The sequence below is a fragment of the Silene latifolia genome, chromosome 5, assembly GCF_048544455.1.
Source record: "Silene latifolia isolate original U9 population chromosome 5, ASM4854445v1, whole genome shotgun sequence".
Classification (NCBI taxonomy): Eukaryota; Viridiplantae; Streptophyta; class Magnoliopsida; order Caryophyllales; family Caryophyllaceae; genus Silene; species Silene latifolia.
Window position 1 is genome coordinate 5,412,787 of NC_133530.1, and position 19,706 is coordinate 5,432,492.

Below are 19,706 nucleotides of genomic sequence, written 5' to 3' on the forward strand. Positions count from 1 at the left end.
CGTCCTGCGGAATTGGGAGAAACGTTCGATCTCCGGGTTCTCGAAGGAAGGAATGGGTAATTTAAGCCGAGTTTGAATATGTTAATAATTCGAATCAAGTCTTTTTTCGAATGTTTTGTTATCGGATCATTTGGGTGCCACTCATGTAGCATCAATGTAATCGGGGTTTTCGAATTGGGATAGGTCAATAAGCTGGATCAAATATCGTATTATTATGGATAATGAACACCGGTGCAGCAAAGACCAATAAGAACGGGTATCAATGCCTTTCTGCACAACAAGTAGTATTACAAATGGTGGAGCTTGGAGAGCAAAACAGATAACAATCGCGAGTCACGGACGTGTGGGCTCGATCTTGACAGACTGTTTGTAAAATCTCAAGTTTATGGGATAGTACGCTGGCTTGATGAAGTATCGAGTCAAGACTTGAAAGTGACGTAAACTATAAGGCATGGAACTTCTAACTCGGGGAGGAGCCTTGAGCAAGCCCGGTCCAAGGCGAAATGGACGAAAGGCGTCATAGATCTTGTGGGACTCTATAGACGTTTGTGTACTAGAACTACTGATTAAGTGGACCCTTATCAGGTAGGGTGCCACAAGTCTGGTGTGCCTTTTCTAAGTTGGATGGCAGAGACCGTTGTGTTCTAGAGAACTTCTGATTAAGTGGTGGGCCCGATCCATGGGGTATTGGAGGTAGAGGAGTACAATATGCATGTGTAGCACCTGAGTGGTACACATGGACACGCATGACCAGAACAATGTGAGAGCACTCACTTGACCAGGGGTGAGCGAGTGATCGACACCATAACCATGTTATCAAGTTTTGGTGATGCTTGGGATACCTAAAAATTGGTTGGGGTCTGCACGCCGATAATACGGGGGGTTCCGATTTCTCCATGGAGGCCAAAGTTCGAGTTACAATTATAGTCCTTGGTTTGAGAGGTGAATTGTTAGTGTGCAAACCCATATCCACATTGGTGGTGTAAAAATGGAAGAACGTCTTTATAAGTATTCATAAAATATAATAGTACGAGGCCTTTTGAGAAGAAATCCAAGAATAAATTAAAATGAAAAACTAATCAAAAGGATTGAGTAAAGTCAATAAATGTGTATTTTAATGAATTTTTTTACCACGGAACTAATGATGTAAATTTATAAATTTTCTCAAATAATTTTAAAGCTCTTTTTTGTCACGAAATTAATAATATCAGTTCATAATTTTTTTTTATACAAATTAAGTACCGTGATAAGTTTTTTTTATACGAAACTAATAAGATCAATTTATCGGGTTTTCATATACGAATTTTAGATTTATACCGATTTTATTTTATTTTAATTAAAAGATTATAATTTAGTTAAAAAAAAGACTATAATGATCAAAGATTATATCTTAATTAAAAGATAATAATTTAATAAAAATAGAGTATTGTTTCCTTATTTAGCCAGATTTATTTTGAGGGGAAAATTATTGAAAAGTTTTATTCTCTTAGCAGTAAGAGAATTACTTTATTACACTCTAGTCCTTCGCTCCCGAATCCCGATGAAATTCTTCCGCTCCTAATGTCAAATCGTAGTTCTGCTATTTCTTGCTATGATAATATACTAGTTTAGCTCCCGTGCAATGTATGCACGGTATATATAGAGTTTTACTTTTTTTAGTGTATTATATTTATGAAATTTAAATTAACTAATCTTTTTTTTTTTTTTTACGTTTCTCGTCGTTATATTTTGATTTGAAAAATCAAAGTCAAAATCGTATTAATCATGAAATGAGTATTTCAATGAAAGTTTTTCCTATTAGTGAGAGATTAATGGTGTCATTTATAAAATTTTACTGATAATATATATTTAGCCGCAACTTTTTATCCGAGAAAATCAATGATTTTTTTTCATATGATTCTTTAAACAAAAAAGAAAATCCTTTTTATATTATAAAAAGATTGGAGATAATTTTGTGTACAATGTAAAATACTAAATGACATGAATATCACAAATAGGATTATAAATATGAAAGATTATGTGTATTATAGCGCACCATAGTTATAAATATGCTAAAAATAACTAAACTTTATTTTAGGAAATATGTTTAGGCGGGAAAATTTGGAGTTTCGTCTATTCATTTAGTAAATAGGGGATGCAAGACTAAAAAAACACAAATTAACTAATTAAGGCTAATATATGTCAAGTTGTCAACAAGACAACAATTGTAACCTTATGATCATGATTGACGACAATCCAGTGATAATTACGCAATTTAAAAAGAATCAATATTAATCAGAAAGCTAGAGTACACTTTACGTACCGGTACGACCATTAAGGGGGAAAAAGGCTAAAAAGAAACGCGAAATCCATGAATATGTTATTAAACTCTATAATAATAAAAGAAGCAGGACTTGCATGCATGGGATTAGGGATATATTATTATTAAAACTTATACATAAAGTAGTAATTATGTAAAAGTTAAAGAAGGTCCAACGAAGAAAGTAGACATGCATGATTATGTAACAACATTATTAAATACTAGTGCACAGGTATAATAGATATTCTAATGAAGACCGGAAATATAGCAAAGATATACAGTATTTGATTATTTAAAAAGGACTGAGGAAATGTGAAATGTTTGAAATATAGGCATCATTATATTATAGGTGAAGTTGTGAAAATTATACCTATTTGGTTAGGTTATATATACCTATCAATAATGACGATAAAGGAGTGAATCTATGATCACTTTGTACAAATAAAATGGTCTTTATTTTTTAATTATTGTGAGTTTTTTTTTTATTATTTTTTTTTTTTTAAATAAAGGGAGTTATGATAGTGGTTTTTGATGTTGATGGAATTGTACCCAGATCATGATTCATGAGTATTATATCTTATTATGACTTTATCAACTAAACTATTTGATATATACTTTTATTGTAAGGCCATGTTCTTTTTGGCTTAAAAGAGTTGAACTAATCTGAACTTAAGTTAACTTAATGGACCGGAACTCAACTAAAGTAAGAGTTATTGAATTTAATGAAGCTGAACTGACTGAATATAATTGATATGAACTGAAATTAGCTAAAACTAAGTCCAAAAGAACATGGCCTAAGTTCTGTTCAGATGAGCACGGTTTAGTTCAACTAGTTTCGGTAAATAAAAAACATGGCCTAACTCTTTTATTTAAAAATGTCTTGTGAAAATTTTCTTTACATAAAGAATATAAATATATAATTACCATGCTATAATTAGCATTATGTAAATACTTCCTCATCCGTTCCGGTAAATTGTTGTCCTTTGCTTTTGGTACAAAAATCAAGGAAAGAAGAGGGGTCAATTATTAGATGACAAATGAATCAAATTGAGTGTGAATGATCAAATTGCTCATCAAATGTATTCCTAAAATAGAAAGAATAACAATTGACTGAAACATACTAAAATGAAAAAAGACAACAAATAATTGGAACGAATGGAGTATTTATTTAAGATCAAAGTTTATTTGATTTAAGACGCTCCTACAATCTTTTTATCTTATTTCGTGCGTTGTTTTAGTGGTGTGCTTTGTATTATTGTTAAGACAACGAGTATTATGATTCATACGCTCTGTGCTAACATAAGACTATACGAGATACGGAGTATTGAATGTTCAAGAAATTTCAAGCATCATTTACAAACAACTCGGTCCATTAAAATAATATGGTTTACTATATTAATTTGCACTAGTTGACTAAATCTAACGTTAATTTGTTAGTAAGTTGAATATTAGGTACGGCTAAGAAAATATTTCCACTTTGCGATAAATTATTCAAAGTAAATTAATTAAATGCTAAAAAGTCCGGAGTAACAATTAGTCATGGCCGGGGGGTTTACTAATCATAGACAATTCTATTATTCTAATAAGTAGTTTGAATATTAAATCCTTTTTAAGGATAAAATATAAATAGCAATTTCAATTCAGATAAAGCTTTTCTCATGTTCACATTGAATATTATTGACTCGTTTCCAAGGTTCTCTTTTATAACGATTGACCACTAGTACTGAATTTGATTATGAATGCAAACCTCATTTTCATTTAAAAAAGAGGACAAAATTTAAGGGTAAGCAATGTCTTAACATAATCTTAGCGTAAGCAACGTATGTCATCATGCGTAGCTGTCTTAAGTTCTTAATTCGCAAAAGATCTAATAATGTACTCTTTTTGTCTCAGTTATTTATTTCTCTTTGATTAAACCGTGAAAACGGGATTGTGGGAGAACAATATCACTACAAGAACAACACGTCTTACTATTCGAAATTTTCAAACCCCCCCATGACCCCATTCTCAATTTCAACATCAATATTACGGAGTTCTAGTAATATTGTGTTCAACCAATTTAGATGATCTCGGAGACATACATTCTTGCATTCTTAGGATTTAGACGTTGCTTTAGAAGCAACATGGTTAAAGATTTCGTCATATACAGATTCACTAACTTTAATTATAGACCCGACGCAGTTTCCAACTTTCTTATAGACTCCTTCTTGGTAAAGACATCTTTCATGTAACAGATTTTAGAGTTTAGATTCTAAATAATTATGATACGCATAACTGCTATTAGGAAACCATATGTTAATCGTACTAAGTAATATTAGGAAAATCTAGCCATACATAATATTAGAAAACCCTAATAACTTTTCATGTTAATCACTCGAAATGACAACTAAAAGATTCAAAACACAAATCCAACGCAACTCCCTCACAAAAGTATCAGTCCAATGTTTCATTCAACCTTTCTTATCAAAATCAAATCAAAAACACTTAGAAAGGATAAAAGTTAACAACTAGTCTTGTTATAGACGGATATATCCGTATATAGCTAAAGACGGGTCAAATAGCTTGAAAGTAGTGACGTTTTTTGCCCCCACCACCCCACTTATTGTTTGTCTTATTAGAAATTTAGTATTATATTTAACCTGTCTTTAACTATAGACGAATATGTACTCTCTATAATGAGATTTTGTGAAAAGTTAATGAGATGAAATTCATGAAAAGGAGTACGTAACAAATTTTGAGAGGACAACATTGTGTACTCCATATTTGACTTAAAAGAGTGTCGATACTAAACAAAAGTTGATCTTAAAATATGTTTGTTCCCCCCAAATATTTTTCTTTATTACAATATTAACATGATAGATGAACCAACTCAACTAAAATCTTAAGGTGATGGTTGAGGCCCAACTATTATAAATATTCCTATTACGCTTCTTCACTCAAATGCCCGTTGGGCTTGAAGAGTGGTTAGTTGTACAGGGTTTCCACTTCGAGTTTTTTTTTGAGGAGTTTTTGAGGTTTTGGTTGAGATGGTTAATCTACCATGGTATCAGAGCCAGTGTGACCGAAGGTCAATTATAAATATTCTTATTCCTTCGGTGATGGTTGAGGCCCAACTATTATAAATATTCCTATTATAACACTCCAATTTTTTGGTAACCAAGGAGTGTTATATACTCTCTCCGTCTCGGTCAATTATTGTCCTTTAGTTTTTGCATAAAGACTAATGAAAGAAGAGGGGGTCAATTACTTAATGACAAGTAGAACAAATTAAGTATAAATAATCAAATTGCTCATCAAATTCATTCTTAAAATATAAAGGATAACAATTGACTGACACACCTCAAAATGAAAAAGGATAACAAATGACCGGAGCACCGAGGTAAAAGATAAAGACACTAATGATTGATTGGCCATGCAAATATTTGAACAATCAAGTAATGTGATAAAGTTTGGTTACCTTGAGTCAATAAATCATTTTAATTTATTTTATTTTCAAAAATGTGAAGATGATCCCAGAAGAGAATTGACGAGTTTTTCATATATTTAAATAATCAAGTTGGTTTAAATTTCCACGGTAAATAATGCTTTTTGTACCAAACTTGGAACGAGACAAGATGGTCAATGATTTCAACCTCCAGCTTATTACGGAGTAATTATTTAATTATAATATTATGTTTGTTTAGTGGATGCTTATTACAACTTTACAGTTATTTACGCTTCTTGATCACAGTAGCATCAAATTGATGACCAAAGATTTCGAGTCTAGTGGTAAGACGGAGATATTACTACTAATTAAGGTTCCAATTCCTGCACCCTTTCTGTGGTGCAGTGCCTTGTTGGAGAAGATGGGTAATTCGGTAATTTCTTCTGCTCTCCCAATGGAGCAATTATTATACTCCCTTCTATTTCGAATAACTGTCCCATTTGGACAATGGCACAAAAATTAAGGAATGGAGTTAAAATAATGAAAAATATTGTATAGGGGGTAAGAATATAGGAGTTAAATAATGAAAAGTATTGAATATGATGGTTTAAGGGTGGTTGATGTGGTAAATAAAGAAAAGAGCCAAGGGTAGGAAAGTAAAAAAAACATGTCCAAATATGGCAAATGGGACAGTTATGTGAATAGACGGAAATGGCAAATGGGACAGTTATTCAGAATAGGAGGGAGTACTATCTTTCTCGTGTTTTTTTATCTTTTACCATCGTCACTTTCTTCCATTTTCTAGTTTTTTAACTCTCTATTACCTACTTAACAATTACCTCTGTCACAAACAAGACGCTAGTCTTACGCTTTAGGTATCCAACTAATTAATCGACAAACTTGACTTAAATTTGTGTATTTATTAATCTTACTCGTTTACAATAAATTTGTGTAACACCGTTTACACGCAAAGGTTCAAAGAGAGCCCACTCAAATGCCAATCACCATAAAACAAAGATTAGTCTCAAAAAGAACACACAGTAACATTATAGTTTTCTTGACAGAATTGCCAAATGCCAAGTCTTATCTATTTGGACAATTAATAAGTCTCTTTTGTGACGGGTAGATTCATTAGAAGTTTATGACGGGTTAAATATCACCCACATGGGTAGATAAGACAAAAATCAGAGTGTCTGGCGAGTCACAAATAATATCTTTTAGGGATATTCTCTCGTGTACCCCTCAGCTTTTTCATTTTCTATGATATACCCTTCTTTTCATGCAAAAAAACTTTGACCGTCAATAACTCTTGGCTACAAGTTCAGAATACGATAAACTTTTTTTTCAAATTGACTGTCTTTAAGAGGTCTTCCATTTGAAAAAAAATTCACCGACGTCTCAACTTGTAGTCGGGAATTATGGTCGGTCAAAGTTTATTCGTTAAAAAATGTTTGACCAACCATAACTACCGGCTACGAGTTCAAAAAGCGGTAATTTTTTTTTTTCAAATTGAAGGCCTTGACGAGATAATTGGTTTGAAAAAAAAAAATTACCCGTTTTCTGAACTCGTAACAGAGAATTATTGTCAGTCAAAGTTTTTTTTGCAAAAAACGAGGGTACACCATAGAAAGCGAAAAAGTTCGGGGGTACACGAGAGAATGTGGTCTATCTTTTATCTACCCATGTGAATTTTATTTGAACCGTTACAACTTACAAGCTTGTGACGGGTACTATCCGTTATAAATAAGAATTTGTGTTGAAAAATATGCAAAATGGCAACTGCTTTGTCAAGTAGTTAGTTCATTACCAGGGACCCCTAGTCTATGTATGATCTTCAATTCTTAAACAAAATTGCTATATCACGCCCCCTATTTTACTTGTTACGCCCCCTACTTTTTCATTTATTCCTATTTTACCCTTGGATTATGTAACTAATTAAAGTAAAAAAATATTTCTTGTTTTTTAGTTTATGGTTTTCGGAGACGGGTTTTACAAAATTATAATCGGAGACGTTTTTTAAATTATTATTTTATAATTATTTGATTTTGGTAATATCTTTTACAATAACTAATAATTGTATTATAGTAAATGATTTTTGTTGAACTTTTCATTTTTGATTTAATTATCGCTTTGTCGTAACTGAGTTTGGGGCAATTTTTAGAGTAATTAATTTAATATGTACCCGGTCTTAAAAAGACGTATTTTCCACCAACTGTTGCATTTACTTAAAATTTCACTATTAAAAAAAAAAAAAAAAAAAAAAAAAGTGGCCTTGTCTTGTGAATTACAAGACGCGACCATGGTGGTGTCATGTGAATTACAAGACGCGGCCATGGTAGTGTCATGTGAATTATAAGACGGTGCCATGGCCATGTCGTGTGGTTTACACGACAGAACCATGGGTGTGTCATGTGGTTTACATGACAGGTCCATGGCCATGTCTTGTAAGCCACATGACAGTGCCATGGCCGTGTCTTGTAATTCACACGACATGTCCTTGGCCATGTCTTGTAATCCACATGACGGGTCCTTGGCTGTGTGCCTGTGTCTTGTAAGCTACATGACGAGGCCAATTTTCGTATTTTTTTAAATCGTGTTATGTGTGCCGCTAAATTTTATTTTATTTTTTAAATCTTGTAATCATTATTCTTGAAACGATATAATTTTTTCATTCATTCATTCTAGACGATTTTTTGTAACGATTTAATATCGTCTTGAATGAATGAGTACGATTTAAATTTATTTAATTTTGTAAAAAACCGTCTCAAAAAATTATAAAATAAAAAACTAGAAATATTTTACATAACTAAATACATAGTTTAAGGGCAAAATAGGAATAAATGAAAAATAAAAAAGAATAAGAAAAAAAAAGCGAGGGCGTGATATAGCAAATCTCTTCTTAAATCCCAAACATTCCACTTGATGACAAGTACACACAACTTGATGACTCCTGTGGATCATATTACTAATTCAATATACTCCGTATTACCCAGTACACAATTAGAGGTGGCAATCGGGTCAATCGGATCGATTACGGGTCGGGTCAAAACGGGTCGGGTCATATTCATTCGGGTTATGTCGGGTTAGTGACGGATTCGAGTCGGTTTGGTTCATGACGGGTTATCTTCGGGTCGGATCATAAACGGGTGGCAAGTCGGGTCGGTTCAATATCGGGTCAGGTTATCAGAATATATTTTATCTTACGTATATATTAAGTTTTAGGTGGTAATTTTATCTTTAATAATGTGTATGTGTATTAATTGTAATTTTAAGTAAAAATAATTAAGATGAATGTCAATTTGATGTTATTTAAACCATTATTCCCTAACCTAGTTCATTATCGGGTCATCTATGGGGTTGAGAAAATATCGGGTCACGGATCGTGTCGGGTTCGAGTTGGAAAAAATAAAGCTACTATCGGTTATCGGGTCAAGTCGGTTTCAGTTCACCCATTTTTCGGGTAGTATCGGGTTGGGTTTCGGACGGGTCAGATCGGGTTCTTCGGATCGGGTCAACTTTTGCCAACTCTACACACAATACAAACTAGCATTTCATTTTCAGAGAATTGCTTTTTTGAAAAACTATATATGTTCAACCGGCCCTAAACCCATTTAGCTAGAGCACGGAGCCTCTTCGAAAAATAATAGGCGCCAGGGTAAGGATAGGATTATATGACACCATTTTCCAATTAACTGCACCAGATGATAGGGGTGAGCAAAACCGTATCGTATATTTTTGCTCACCCCTACCAGATGATGCACACCAAAAGCCCTAGGATGCTCCTATGGTCACTTTTACTAGTCTAACTGCAATGAAGCCACTTGACGGAAAGAAAAATCAGTTAATATATGTGACGGCTCTAAACGACACATAAGCGTTGTCAAGAAAAATCACAAGTAGACTGCTTGGTTTGGTTTGTTCAAACTAATTTCAACATTGTCCTTTTCTACCTAAATAATAGGTCAACACAAGTAGACTTGGTAAACAGGTGACTTGATTCGATCATTACGGATTTGGGTTGTTTCAACATTAAGACGAGTCAAATATACCCATGTGGGATGAAAAAGACAAAACCAGAATGCACAGGAAAAGCAAGAGATTTGTCATATATGCCCATGTGGGATGATATTTGTTATTAAAACAGATACCTCCGTCTTAAGGAAGACTAACTGTTGTAATTGATGGGTTTTGTTTCAAATTAGTCATTTTCTGCTTATTTACTACCAGGTCATATCGGTTAGGGTCAGTTGAGATTGAATTAGTCGCGTTCAAGTTCTCGCTTTATACTCTTCTTTTCCGTTTGGGTAAGGTGATTTTTATCGCGTCTTTATCATGCACCCATCAAAACAAAGACCATGTCAACATGAATACTTAATGCAGCTCTCAAAAGGGAGTTCAATTCAATTGACGGAGCAACACATTTCGTAGCTAATACAGAAGGGCTACGAGCCTACGATACATGATCATACAAACACATACATACATACATACATACATACATACATAATCATCTAACCTGTCTAAGTGATACTTACATTGAAGAGCCTAAGACATTCCCGTCGATCTAATAGTTTCACATGTTTCAACTTCCCTCTTCATCCTGCAATCTACTGCATCTATCTATACCTTTAATCGTCTACGTGTTAAGTTCCAAATCTCCCCTTCTTTTGTTTTGCCCTAAACAAACAATTTCATCGGTGAATCACACAGTAATAAAATTGGCAATCGTGGGATGGATTTAGAATTTTAGATGCAAGTTTAGATGTTTTTTTTTGGCAATAAGAGCACTTTCAATGCCAATGGATCGGAACCAAATTCATGGGCATGCGCTTAATGACTTAACTAGCTAAGGTAGGATATGTCTGCAGATATATAAATTTTGTTAAGGAACTATGCAGCATAGTCCGGAAGGATCTTTATAAGGAGAATAAAACGACGACTGGTCACTTACTGTCCATTTGCAGGCAAGCTTCCACCCTTAGATCGGCCAGGACCAAAATCTGAAATTGAAATTGAAATGATAAGATTAACTCTTCTTCAAATAGATATTCGCTATGTCCAGGTCAATAGTTTACGTTTTTGCGTTTAGACTTTTGGTACTAAGACCAAGAAAAGGGTTAAATATACAATTTACCCTCTCCTAGCTCTCCCCTTTCACCCTCTTAACATTCTCATAGCTCCTTCCCTTTTCCTTTCCTCAATTGCTCATCCGTCTCACATAACAGTCCGTCTCCCACGCTCCCCCAGAGACCTCATTCTCACCACCACCATCAATCAAATCTATGACAAGCTCTCTCCATCTTTCCTATGTCCACTTCCCATGTTTTTTCCCGCTTTATGGGTGGATTTGTTTTCGGGTGGATCAAGGTTTTTTGTTGAGTTTGGGAGCTAGGATTATAGACGTCACATGGTGTGAGCATTTTTTGTTAGGATTTTCTAGGCTCGGTAGTGGATGGGGTGACAAGGATGGCTCATGGTGGTTGGAGAGATGGGAAAGGGTGGCTCAGATTATGCACAATGATGGCTGAGTGGATGCCGTGAGGAAGGGTATACAAAGGGCATAATCGACATTTCACATACAATGCCTATTTCACCCAAAAGAAACATACGCACTATGGAAACGTAAACTATTGACTAGTTATGAAACACCTCCAAAAGGTGCAACGAAAATTATTGACAGGGACAAATGGAGTAAAGAGTGCATGGAAACTAGGTGAAAGCTTACCATCACGTCCACCGCTGAGCTCTTCAACCTAAATAAAAAGTAAAGTGAGAACAACCCCACAACCAAGGAAAAGGGTCAAGGAGGGGACAAGCCGGACAACAATCCCACAACCAGAACGGCATGATTAGGGAATACGAGTATTTATTATCTAAAATGTGTGTCTTGAAAAATAACTTTTAAATTAAGGAACAAAAAATAATTATTTTAGTATAGAAACACCAAATCTAAAATACAATGAAAATTGAAACATACTGGTAACCGGTTTTTAGGCATGACAAAGTTCCAAATAGGAAAGGTGGGTAAAATTTATTTGAAAGCCTTCCGGTTTTGGTATATTTCACTATATTGACCTACAGTTTGAGTTTCCTACTTCAGTAGCCTGAGGTACTGAGGTGTAATTGAGTCAAAATTAATTGAATTGAGGTTTAATAACAATGTGAAATTCAAATGATTCGTACAATAAAAATAGTGCTAACGTAAAAATCTCATAAAAGTCAGAATATCAGTAATTTTCATGCCTCAGGGGCGTCAAGGCTAACAATAATAATATATAATTAGATCATATATATAGTTCGGATGGGAGGGGGAGTGAAGGGACTCTAAGTGCACCGTAAAAGCAACAAGTTTAGCAGTTACATACAGCAGGCGAGGTGATGGACGACAAAGAGAATATTCTATCTTCAGGTTGAAACTTCCTGGGCCTTTTCAAGCTGCGCCAAAATGATAAGAAAATTATGTGTTACATTTTCAGCCATTGTGGAAAAACAAGTCACAGATAAAGGACAGCTAATATACGAGTAGTCGCAATAACATCAACTCATCAAGTTCAATACACCAAAAGGCAGAATTGTTTTAACAAATACTCCCTTGATACCATTCGATTCCTTATGTTTTCCTTAAGTGGATGTCTTCCCCAATTTTTCACGCTTCCTTATTAAATTTTGTCCACTGCAATGATTTCTTTACTAACCGCATATGCAACGCAACTTGCATTATTACCAGTTACCACCCCGTTTGCACAAACTTGTACGAATTTCACTTACAAACGTGCCCAAGCTAAACTTGACGAACTGGCTGACACATGGGAAGTAAAAGTCAAAATAAACTCTCCGCAAAGAGCATGAAGCAACAGGCAGGAAGTTCTTCAAGTTTAGCTCGAGCACGTTACAAACGTGCATGAAGCAACAGTCATAAATACATAATCAAAGGTTTACAAGCAAGCTATCTTAATTTCACAGACCATGGCCATTATCGTTTATATGTACTCCATTTGAATGCATCAAACTACTTATACGATCGGGGAGCATGTCTGAGGCCAAATCTAAGTTATGTTACTTTCGGAATAAATTTAAAAGTCTAAGCATTTTATCCGGTGTCAAGTGTCATAAAACTAAAAGAAGAATCAAAATAAGACTGAAGACAAGTACAAATCCTGCCTCATTTACCTAAAAGGTTTAATCTTCATGTTGTAACTGAAATAAGTATTTCCCAGCCAGTATCCTATGGAGACCTCCGGGTAAAGCTGGCAAAAACTAACCCGATACAATGCACTTGACTCAATAGACCCCGACAGTTTGTTGAGCCAGAACCAACCCAACCCAAATAAATAACCAATAACAATCCTACCCGACCTGAACCAAAACCGATCAGCGATGATCTGTGACATGATAATGACAACCCGATCTATGAACCGCTAGCGAATTATCTTATAATGACCCAAAATAAGATCAAACTGACATTTTTTTTTTTCTAAATCGCTGTAACTTAGTACCAATAAATATGCACCTAAGAATAGTTTTAACATGTAATTATCGATCAAAACTTGAAAATATAAGAATTGTCCCGATAATCCCCCAACCCGGCTCGTCACCCAATCGTGACCCCAAACGACTATGACACGGCATGAATCCAAAATACCCCGAACTCGATATTGACAAAACACAGCCCGAACCCTATATGACTCGAACTGCTTTAACCTGTTCTCTAATTGACCAGAGTAACCCACGGTCACGTCTACCTCCACCCTCCAAGACCAAAAAAACACATGTCCAACTCATTTTCCTACACACATTTCTTACCCAACTCCAGCAAATCTCACTTCAAAGATTTTTGAAAACCCGCAAAATCCCATATATTTCGCCTTACACCAAAACCATTTATCCACCAAAAATCTTTCAAACTAACCAAATCCTGAATTAAATCCAAGAACGAGCTCCGCCTAAGAAGAAAATTCTAAATACCAACAAATATTGCTTGCGTTTAGGTTGGGGGAAAGGTGAATAATTTGAGAGTAAAAAGTAATTTCTAGAGTCTGTTGGACATGGAGAATTGGAGATATTGAGGGAAAGGGAGGGGAAGGAAACTGAAGAAGTAATTGCCTTTGTTTGGTTAGACCAATGGATGTGGAGGGATTTGTAGGGAAGGAAAATGGACCCCTTCAGTTACCTCTGGTAAGACAAATAAAATTCTACGACAAAGGCCCGGAGAGAAAACTTACTGCCTCCATTACCTCTCCTCCCCTTCGCGCACTATACCTTCCCTCATTCACCCTACCATCCCTTTCCCTCCTTGTTTTGTAGCCAAACACACACTTAAGTTTCTTAGAGCATCCCCCTTCTCATATTATCTAAAGAGTAAGGAATCAAAGAAGTAGCAAGGTTCAATTACGGATTTACGGTCAACATTCAACCGGTACCTTATACCTCTCCGATATTAGATATACAATACATTATCACAAAATCTGCAAATAGACGAAACTGCACCTGCTTATAAGTAACATCCTGTCAAGGGGCCTTAAAACACCCCATGTCCCTCTTTGAAAGAAAAATTTAATCGAATATAAATAAAACAGCTGCAACCAAGAGAAAATCATACAAAAAGAAGACAACTAGCTCACAAAAACTTGCAGCAAACCAGAAAGCCCCCGGGCTTCCCACCCATCCGCAAAATCTTATTTCAGACGGGCACTTTTCCCGTCTGAAATAAGACCGGCAAAATGTTGCCATTTTTTAAGAAAATGTAAGCAGTGAATCTACAAAATGTTATCACTAGAGGTGTCACTTTTTACCCTGAAAATAGTGGGAAAAATAATGGTAACATGTTATCAGAAAAATACAAACATTTTACTGTCAAATGATAACATGTTGTACGTCTTATTTCAGACCAAAAGCAATGGTCTGAAGCAAGACCCACTGCCACCCATCTTGTACCTTGACACTAATCTAAATGACAAATTTCATAACGATGTATGCCACTAAAATTTTGAATTTAGCTTACACCTTTAGGAGGAGGGGAGATGCTTGTTGAATGCTCAAGTGCTGAATACCGTTAATTCCTAGTCATTGAAAAATTATACAAGAAAGCAGTCACTTTGCGGCTTCGGCTACACCCTTCTTAATCAGAACTTTTCAAGTAACAAAGTCAATTAGGTCTTTCTAAGTGTTAAACAAGGCATCGGGAGAGATTCAAGAAGCGCTTAGCTATTTAAGAGTTCCATTCTCCCCCTGATGGCAGGAAAAACTGAGCCAGGTGGGTAAGTGAATATTTGTGTACCGAAATGTATTGAGCATATAATTTCATTACGGCCTCACCCTCTCAACCAAAGCTACGAATCCCCTCACCCTTCCTGAAAAAGGGAAAGCTAACCTATTCATGAAAAAAAACTTCACGAACAATCTCAAGTTTTTAGAAACATCTATAGAACATAACAGATTGTTTTCATGCCATGACAAACAACCGTTCGCAGAAACTACTATAATCAACAATGAAGTAGCAGAATAAAGTCTTATGGGTATATTAAGGGTGTGTGGATTGAGGGATTTGAAGGGAAAAGAAAGGGAGGGAGAGTAGGGGATTTAAAATCCCTTGTTTGGATAGCAAATGGGAATGGAGGGAAATGGAGGGGGAGAGATTTGGAGGGATCCAATTTTCCTCTTCCAAGCCTAATCAAAATCTCTCCACAATAGGCAAGATTTGGAGAGAACACACCCTTCCCTTTTCTCCCTTTCCCCCTCCCCTTCCCTTTTCTCCCTTTCCCTTCCCTCCTTCCCCCTCCCCTCCCTTTCCTTTCACTTTTGCTATCCAAACAGACCCTAAGGGTGTGTTTGGATAGGAAAAAAGGAGGGAAAGGGAGGGGAGGGGGAAGGAGGGAAGGGGAAGGAAGGGAAAGGAAGGAGAGGGGGAATGGAGTGTGGGTATTTGGATACAATTTCCCTCCAAATCTTGCCTATTGTGGAGAGATTTTGATTAGGCTTGGAGGAGGGAAATTGAATCCCTCCAAATCTCTCCCCCTCCATTTTCCTCCACCCTCATTTGCTATCCAAACAAGGGATTTTAAATCCCCTACTCTCCCTCCCGTTCTTTTCCCTCCAAATCACTCAATCCAAACACACCCTAAAAGTTAAAACTTGAAAAATACGTACTTTATTGTCGACTTTGATGAATTTATGAACCCTTCAAACCCTTTCAAAACATGCCCAAATTGATTTGAATCCTGCAAATAACTGGTCTCTAACTCATACACCTACACAATACACACATCAAAATGCAAATTAACATCTTCAATGAACTACTAATAATTCCTAACCACATAAATTAAACAAAATCCAATATTTTCACCTGTTTTTCGATATTCCGAAGTTCATCTTTAAGCTTCCCCCTCTTGCTTATAAGGGCTGCAAGCCTAACCCCCGGATTCATAGCACTTTCCCCTAAAAGTCAATTTTAACCCCAAAATTACATCTTTTGCAACTCTTAAACTTATCAAAAGTAATACTCCCTACGCCCCAATCATTTGTTTACATTTCTTATTCTATGTGAGGGGTATTTTATTCAAAGGTAAGCAACTGATTGGGACGGAAAAAGTAGTAATTAACACATCTATGAACAAGTAAATCATCATTAACTTTAAAATTAACATAAAATAGATAAATTTATAAATTTACCATTGTGTTCCATGGGCAAAGATGCTGCTCACTTCAGTTCACAGCAGTAACTTTTTCCCTGTTACAAATTACAATCAAGGGTGAAAAAAATTAGCATAATTCAGAAGTGAAAGTAAATTATTTGTACTATTAATTACATGAATTTTGCCTCCATAACACAAACAAAACCTAATACTCACTCCGTTTCAATCATTTGTTTAACTTTGATTATTTGTTAACAAATAATATTATATATAACAATTTGTAAAACATAAAGGTGAAAACTTTAGTGGGTTTGTAAACTATGGTAATTGGGTAAAAATAAGGGTTAAATTAAGGTAAATAAGTAGTAACATAGATGTGAAATTTGAAGCAGAAATAATTTGGAAGGGGAAAGGTGAAATATTTACCTAGAGAAGGTGAAATCTTCAAGCACACCACTGGTCTGTCTGGTCTATACCCGATAAGATGTGTAAATAGAGGTCCCGGTGTGAAGTTAACAAAACTGCAAAATTATGAACGGAAGATATAGAAACGTTTCTTTTTTTTCTTTTTTGATAAAATAAACGTTTTTTCTTTTAAATAACTGCAACTCAATGTAGGACCGGACTCACACTTGTCCTTGAATTGGTTCGGGTCAGGGTTGAATTTCCAAAGCCCACCTTACCTCTAGCCCCTCATAAAACTTCAGAAAAATAGGTTGTAACGGCAAAACTGATAATGACCGACCCGAAAATGAGCCATACTGGACACCCGAACTAAGGACCCGACATTGACACGTGATCTGGATTGACCTGATGAACATCACCCAGCTCGTATGTTTATTGTCCCTCACGATCCATTATCCTTAAATAACATGATAATGACAGATCCGAAAATGACATGAATTCAAATTAACCCGACCTGAATGACTCGACCAAACCGGATCTGGTTGACCCGTTTACCAAGTCTAATTCCGTCCAATAGTGTTATTTTTTTTCATTCCCGTAGCAAACCAAGCAACTATAAACAGGTATGGGATTCTAATTCTATACTACATATTATTTCACTTCGTACCAATCAATTCCAATACTTTGAACCAAACGACTCCTAGATGAAGTCCTAATCCATCCATGGTGTTCTAATTCCATACTACTCCCTCCTATTCAAGATAAACCTCCTTATTTCCATTTCCGTCTATTCACAATAACTTCCCTATTTCCTTTTTTGGTAAGTGTTTGTGTGGTCCAAATTTAATTGTATGGTGGGGTAGTGTATTTGTGTGGTTCAAATTTATTTATATGGTGGGGTAGTGTGTTTTCTTAATTTTTGTGTCGAAATGAAATGAGAGGTTTATTGTGAATAAGAGGGAGTATATATTATTTCACTTCTTACCAATCAATTCCAATATTTTGAACCAAACGACCCCTAAATGAAGTTATAATCTGTTATCACGAAAGTGCAGTAACAATGGAAGAAGGAGATTAGAAAACTACAACTGATTTGCAGCGACGAGGTATGAAGGTCTCTACCTTGAAAACTATTTCGGCGCAACCATAGTGGCGATCAGCAAACACCGATAGTTCCCCAAGGTCTAACACTGTAACACCCAGACTCGCCCACTCGAGGCCAGGAGCTTTGGAACAAGAGTAAATACTTAACCTAGAATTTTAGAAGAGAGAATGAGAGGAGAAAAGTTTCTGATTGTTGTGTGTTTAAAGTGCAGAAGAAGCTCTTATTTATAGCAAAACGAGAACAGTTAAAGGAGCCTAAACAACATCCTAAAACAAAGCAGCCAAGGATTGAAAGTGGGGAGAGAAAACCGCACCCACTAACAGTCACAAAGACTGACTAATTCCGCACACGCCAAAATGAAATTAGACAGTTCAAAAACACACAGGACCAAAAAGAAAGGGTAAAAGCCAAGCCCGCACCGCATGTGTTCTACCCGAGAGAACGAGGTCGGGCCGGGCGACACGCGTGGGTTTGATCGGGCTGAGCGGCACGCGTGTGTGTTTAAACCCAAACCCATAGGCCCAAGACACAAAACAAAAACCCATTTGGTCCACTCACTTATAACTTAACCATGTAAGAAATGGAAGATATATAAATTGTTACCCACCAATGTGGGACAAACAACAAAACTTGTTTTTGCCTTTCCTCAAGGCATTACATCCAACATAATCCATCAACCAAGTATCTAATTTTATTCAAAAATATTCCGACCAAATATCAAAATGGATTGATGCGTTAGAAAAACTCCAACCAAACTATGGAATAATACAATTCGAATAAATGCAATTATTGTGGAATACGTACAATTTGAATTGGTTTGAGTAGGATTATTTATCTTAGTTTGGAACAAGTACAATTCGAATTGGTTTGTGTATGATTTTAGGTCATATTCAAATTATTGTGTTTGGCCTTGAGTCAAATATTTCATACTCCCTCCTATTTTAGATAAACCTCTCTATTTATGGGGGCACTAGAATTAAGGAGAGAGATTAAAATAAGGTAAAGTATTGTAGTGGGGTTTTGTAATTGGAGAGAGTGAAGGTATTGTGGGGTATTATTATTGGTGGGGTGATTAAAATAAGTATTATTGTGGGGTGAGGTGGGGTATTGTTGTGGGGTAATGTGATTAAAATAAGTATAAAATTTTACTAAATAAGGAAATGAGAAAGATATTGTAAATAGATGAAAAAAGAAAGAGAGAAGTTTATATAAAATAGGAGGGAGTATTAGTTTTCAAGATCCAATTCCAAGTACCAAAACTCAAACTTATAAAATTGGACCACTAAGATTTCTTATGGAATGAGACATCCAAAGAAAGACGGAGTATAATTTTGGCCACCCGCTCACGTTTTGCCTGTTCCCTTAAAGCCCATTAGACTAAATAACGACTAGTACGATAGTCCGTTTCTTTGTCCTATTTCACTAATGTACCTCTAACCCTAACAACGACCTCTTAACAGCAACTTGGTTAGCGCAAAGTTTGTTCGATCAAGCTCTTAACAAATGTGAATTTCAGCGGATTTGGAAATTGAATATTCCTCCTAAATTGAAATTTTTTCTTTGGAAAGCCTGTGTTGAGGGCCTTTCAACAAAAAGTAGACTTCTCAAGAGTCGTATTGATGTCCCACCTCATTGTGTTCTGTGCAACAATCCTATTGAAAATAAAGATCATTTCTTTTACGAATGTCCCTTGATTGGGTCTGTCATCCAAGACCTGAACATTATTAGTTTCAACGAGTTTTTGTCAAATTATAGCACTATTACAAGTCAAAGTTTTCTAACGAAACTTAATTATCTCAAGGATTTAATTCCAAAAGATGACTTTATAAAGATTATTTTTAT

The 19,706-nt window shown here is 35.5% G+C and overlaps 1 protein-coding gene across 2 annotated transcripts; it reads right to left on the bottom strand.

Moving 5' to 3' along the window:
• Positions 1-10,079: 10,079 nt before the first annotated feature.
• On the bottom strand, positions 10,080-16,887 carry LOC141656503 (uncharacterized). Of its 2 annotated transcripts, none has more exons than XM_074463414.1 (8): positions 16,781-16,887; positions 16,392-16,449; positions 16,066-16,157; positions 15,870-15,970; positions 12,089-12,158; positions 11,449-11,476; positions 10,675-10,723; positions 10,080-10,400 (listed from the first exon to the last, which is right to left on the bottom strand). In XM_074463414.1, the coding sequence occupies exons 2-8, from the start codon at positions 16,402-16,404 to the stop codon at positions 10,367-10,369; spliced, it is 387 nt and encodes a 128-aa protein (XP_074319515.1). In that variant the 5' UTR covers positions 16,405-16,449; positions 16,781-16,887; the 3' UTR covers positions 10,080-10,366. The 2 variants fall into 2 exon arrangements, with proteins under 2 accessions (XP_074319515.1, XP_074319516.1); XM_074463415.1 differs by lacking the exon at positions 16,781-16,887 and adding an exon at positions 16,571-16,633.
• Positions 16,888-19,706: the final 2,819 nt, after the last annotated feature.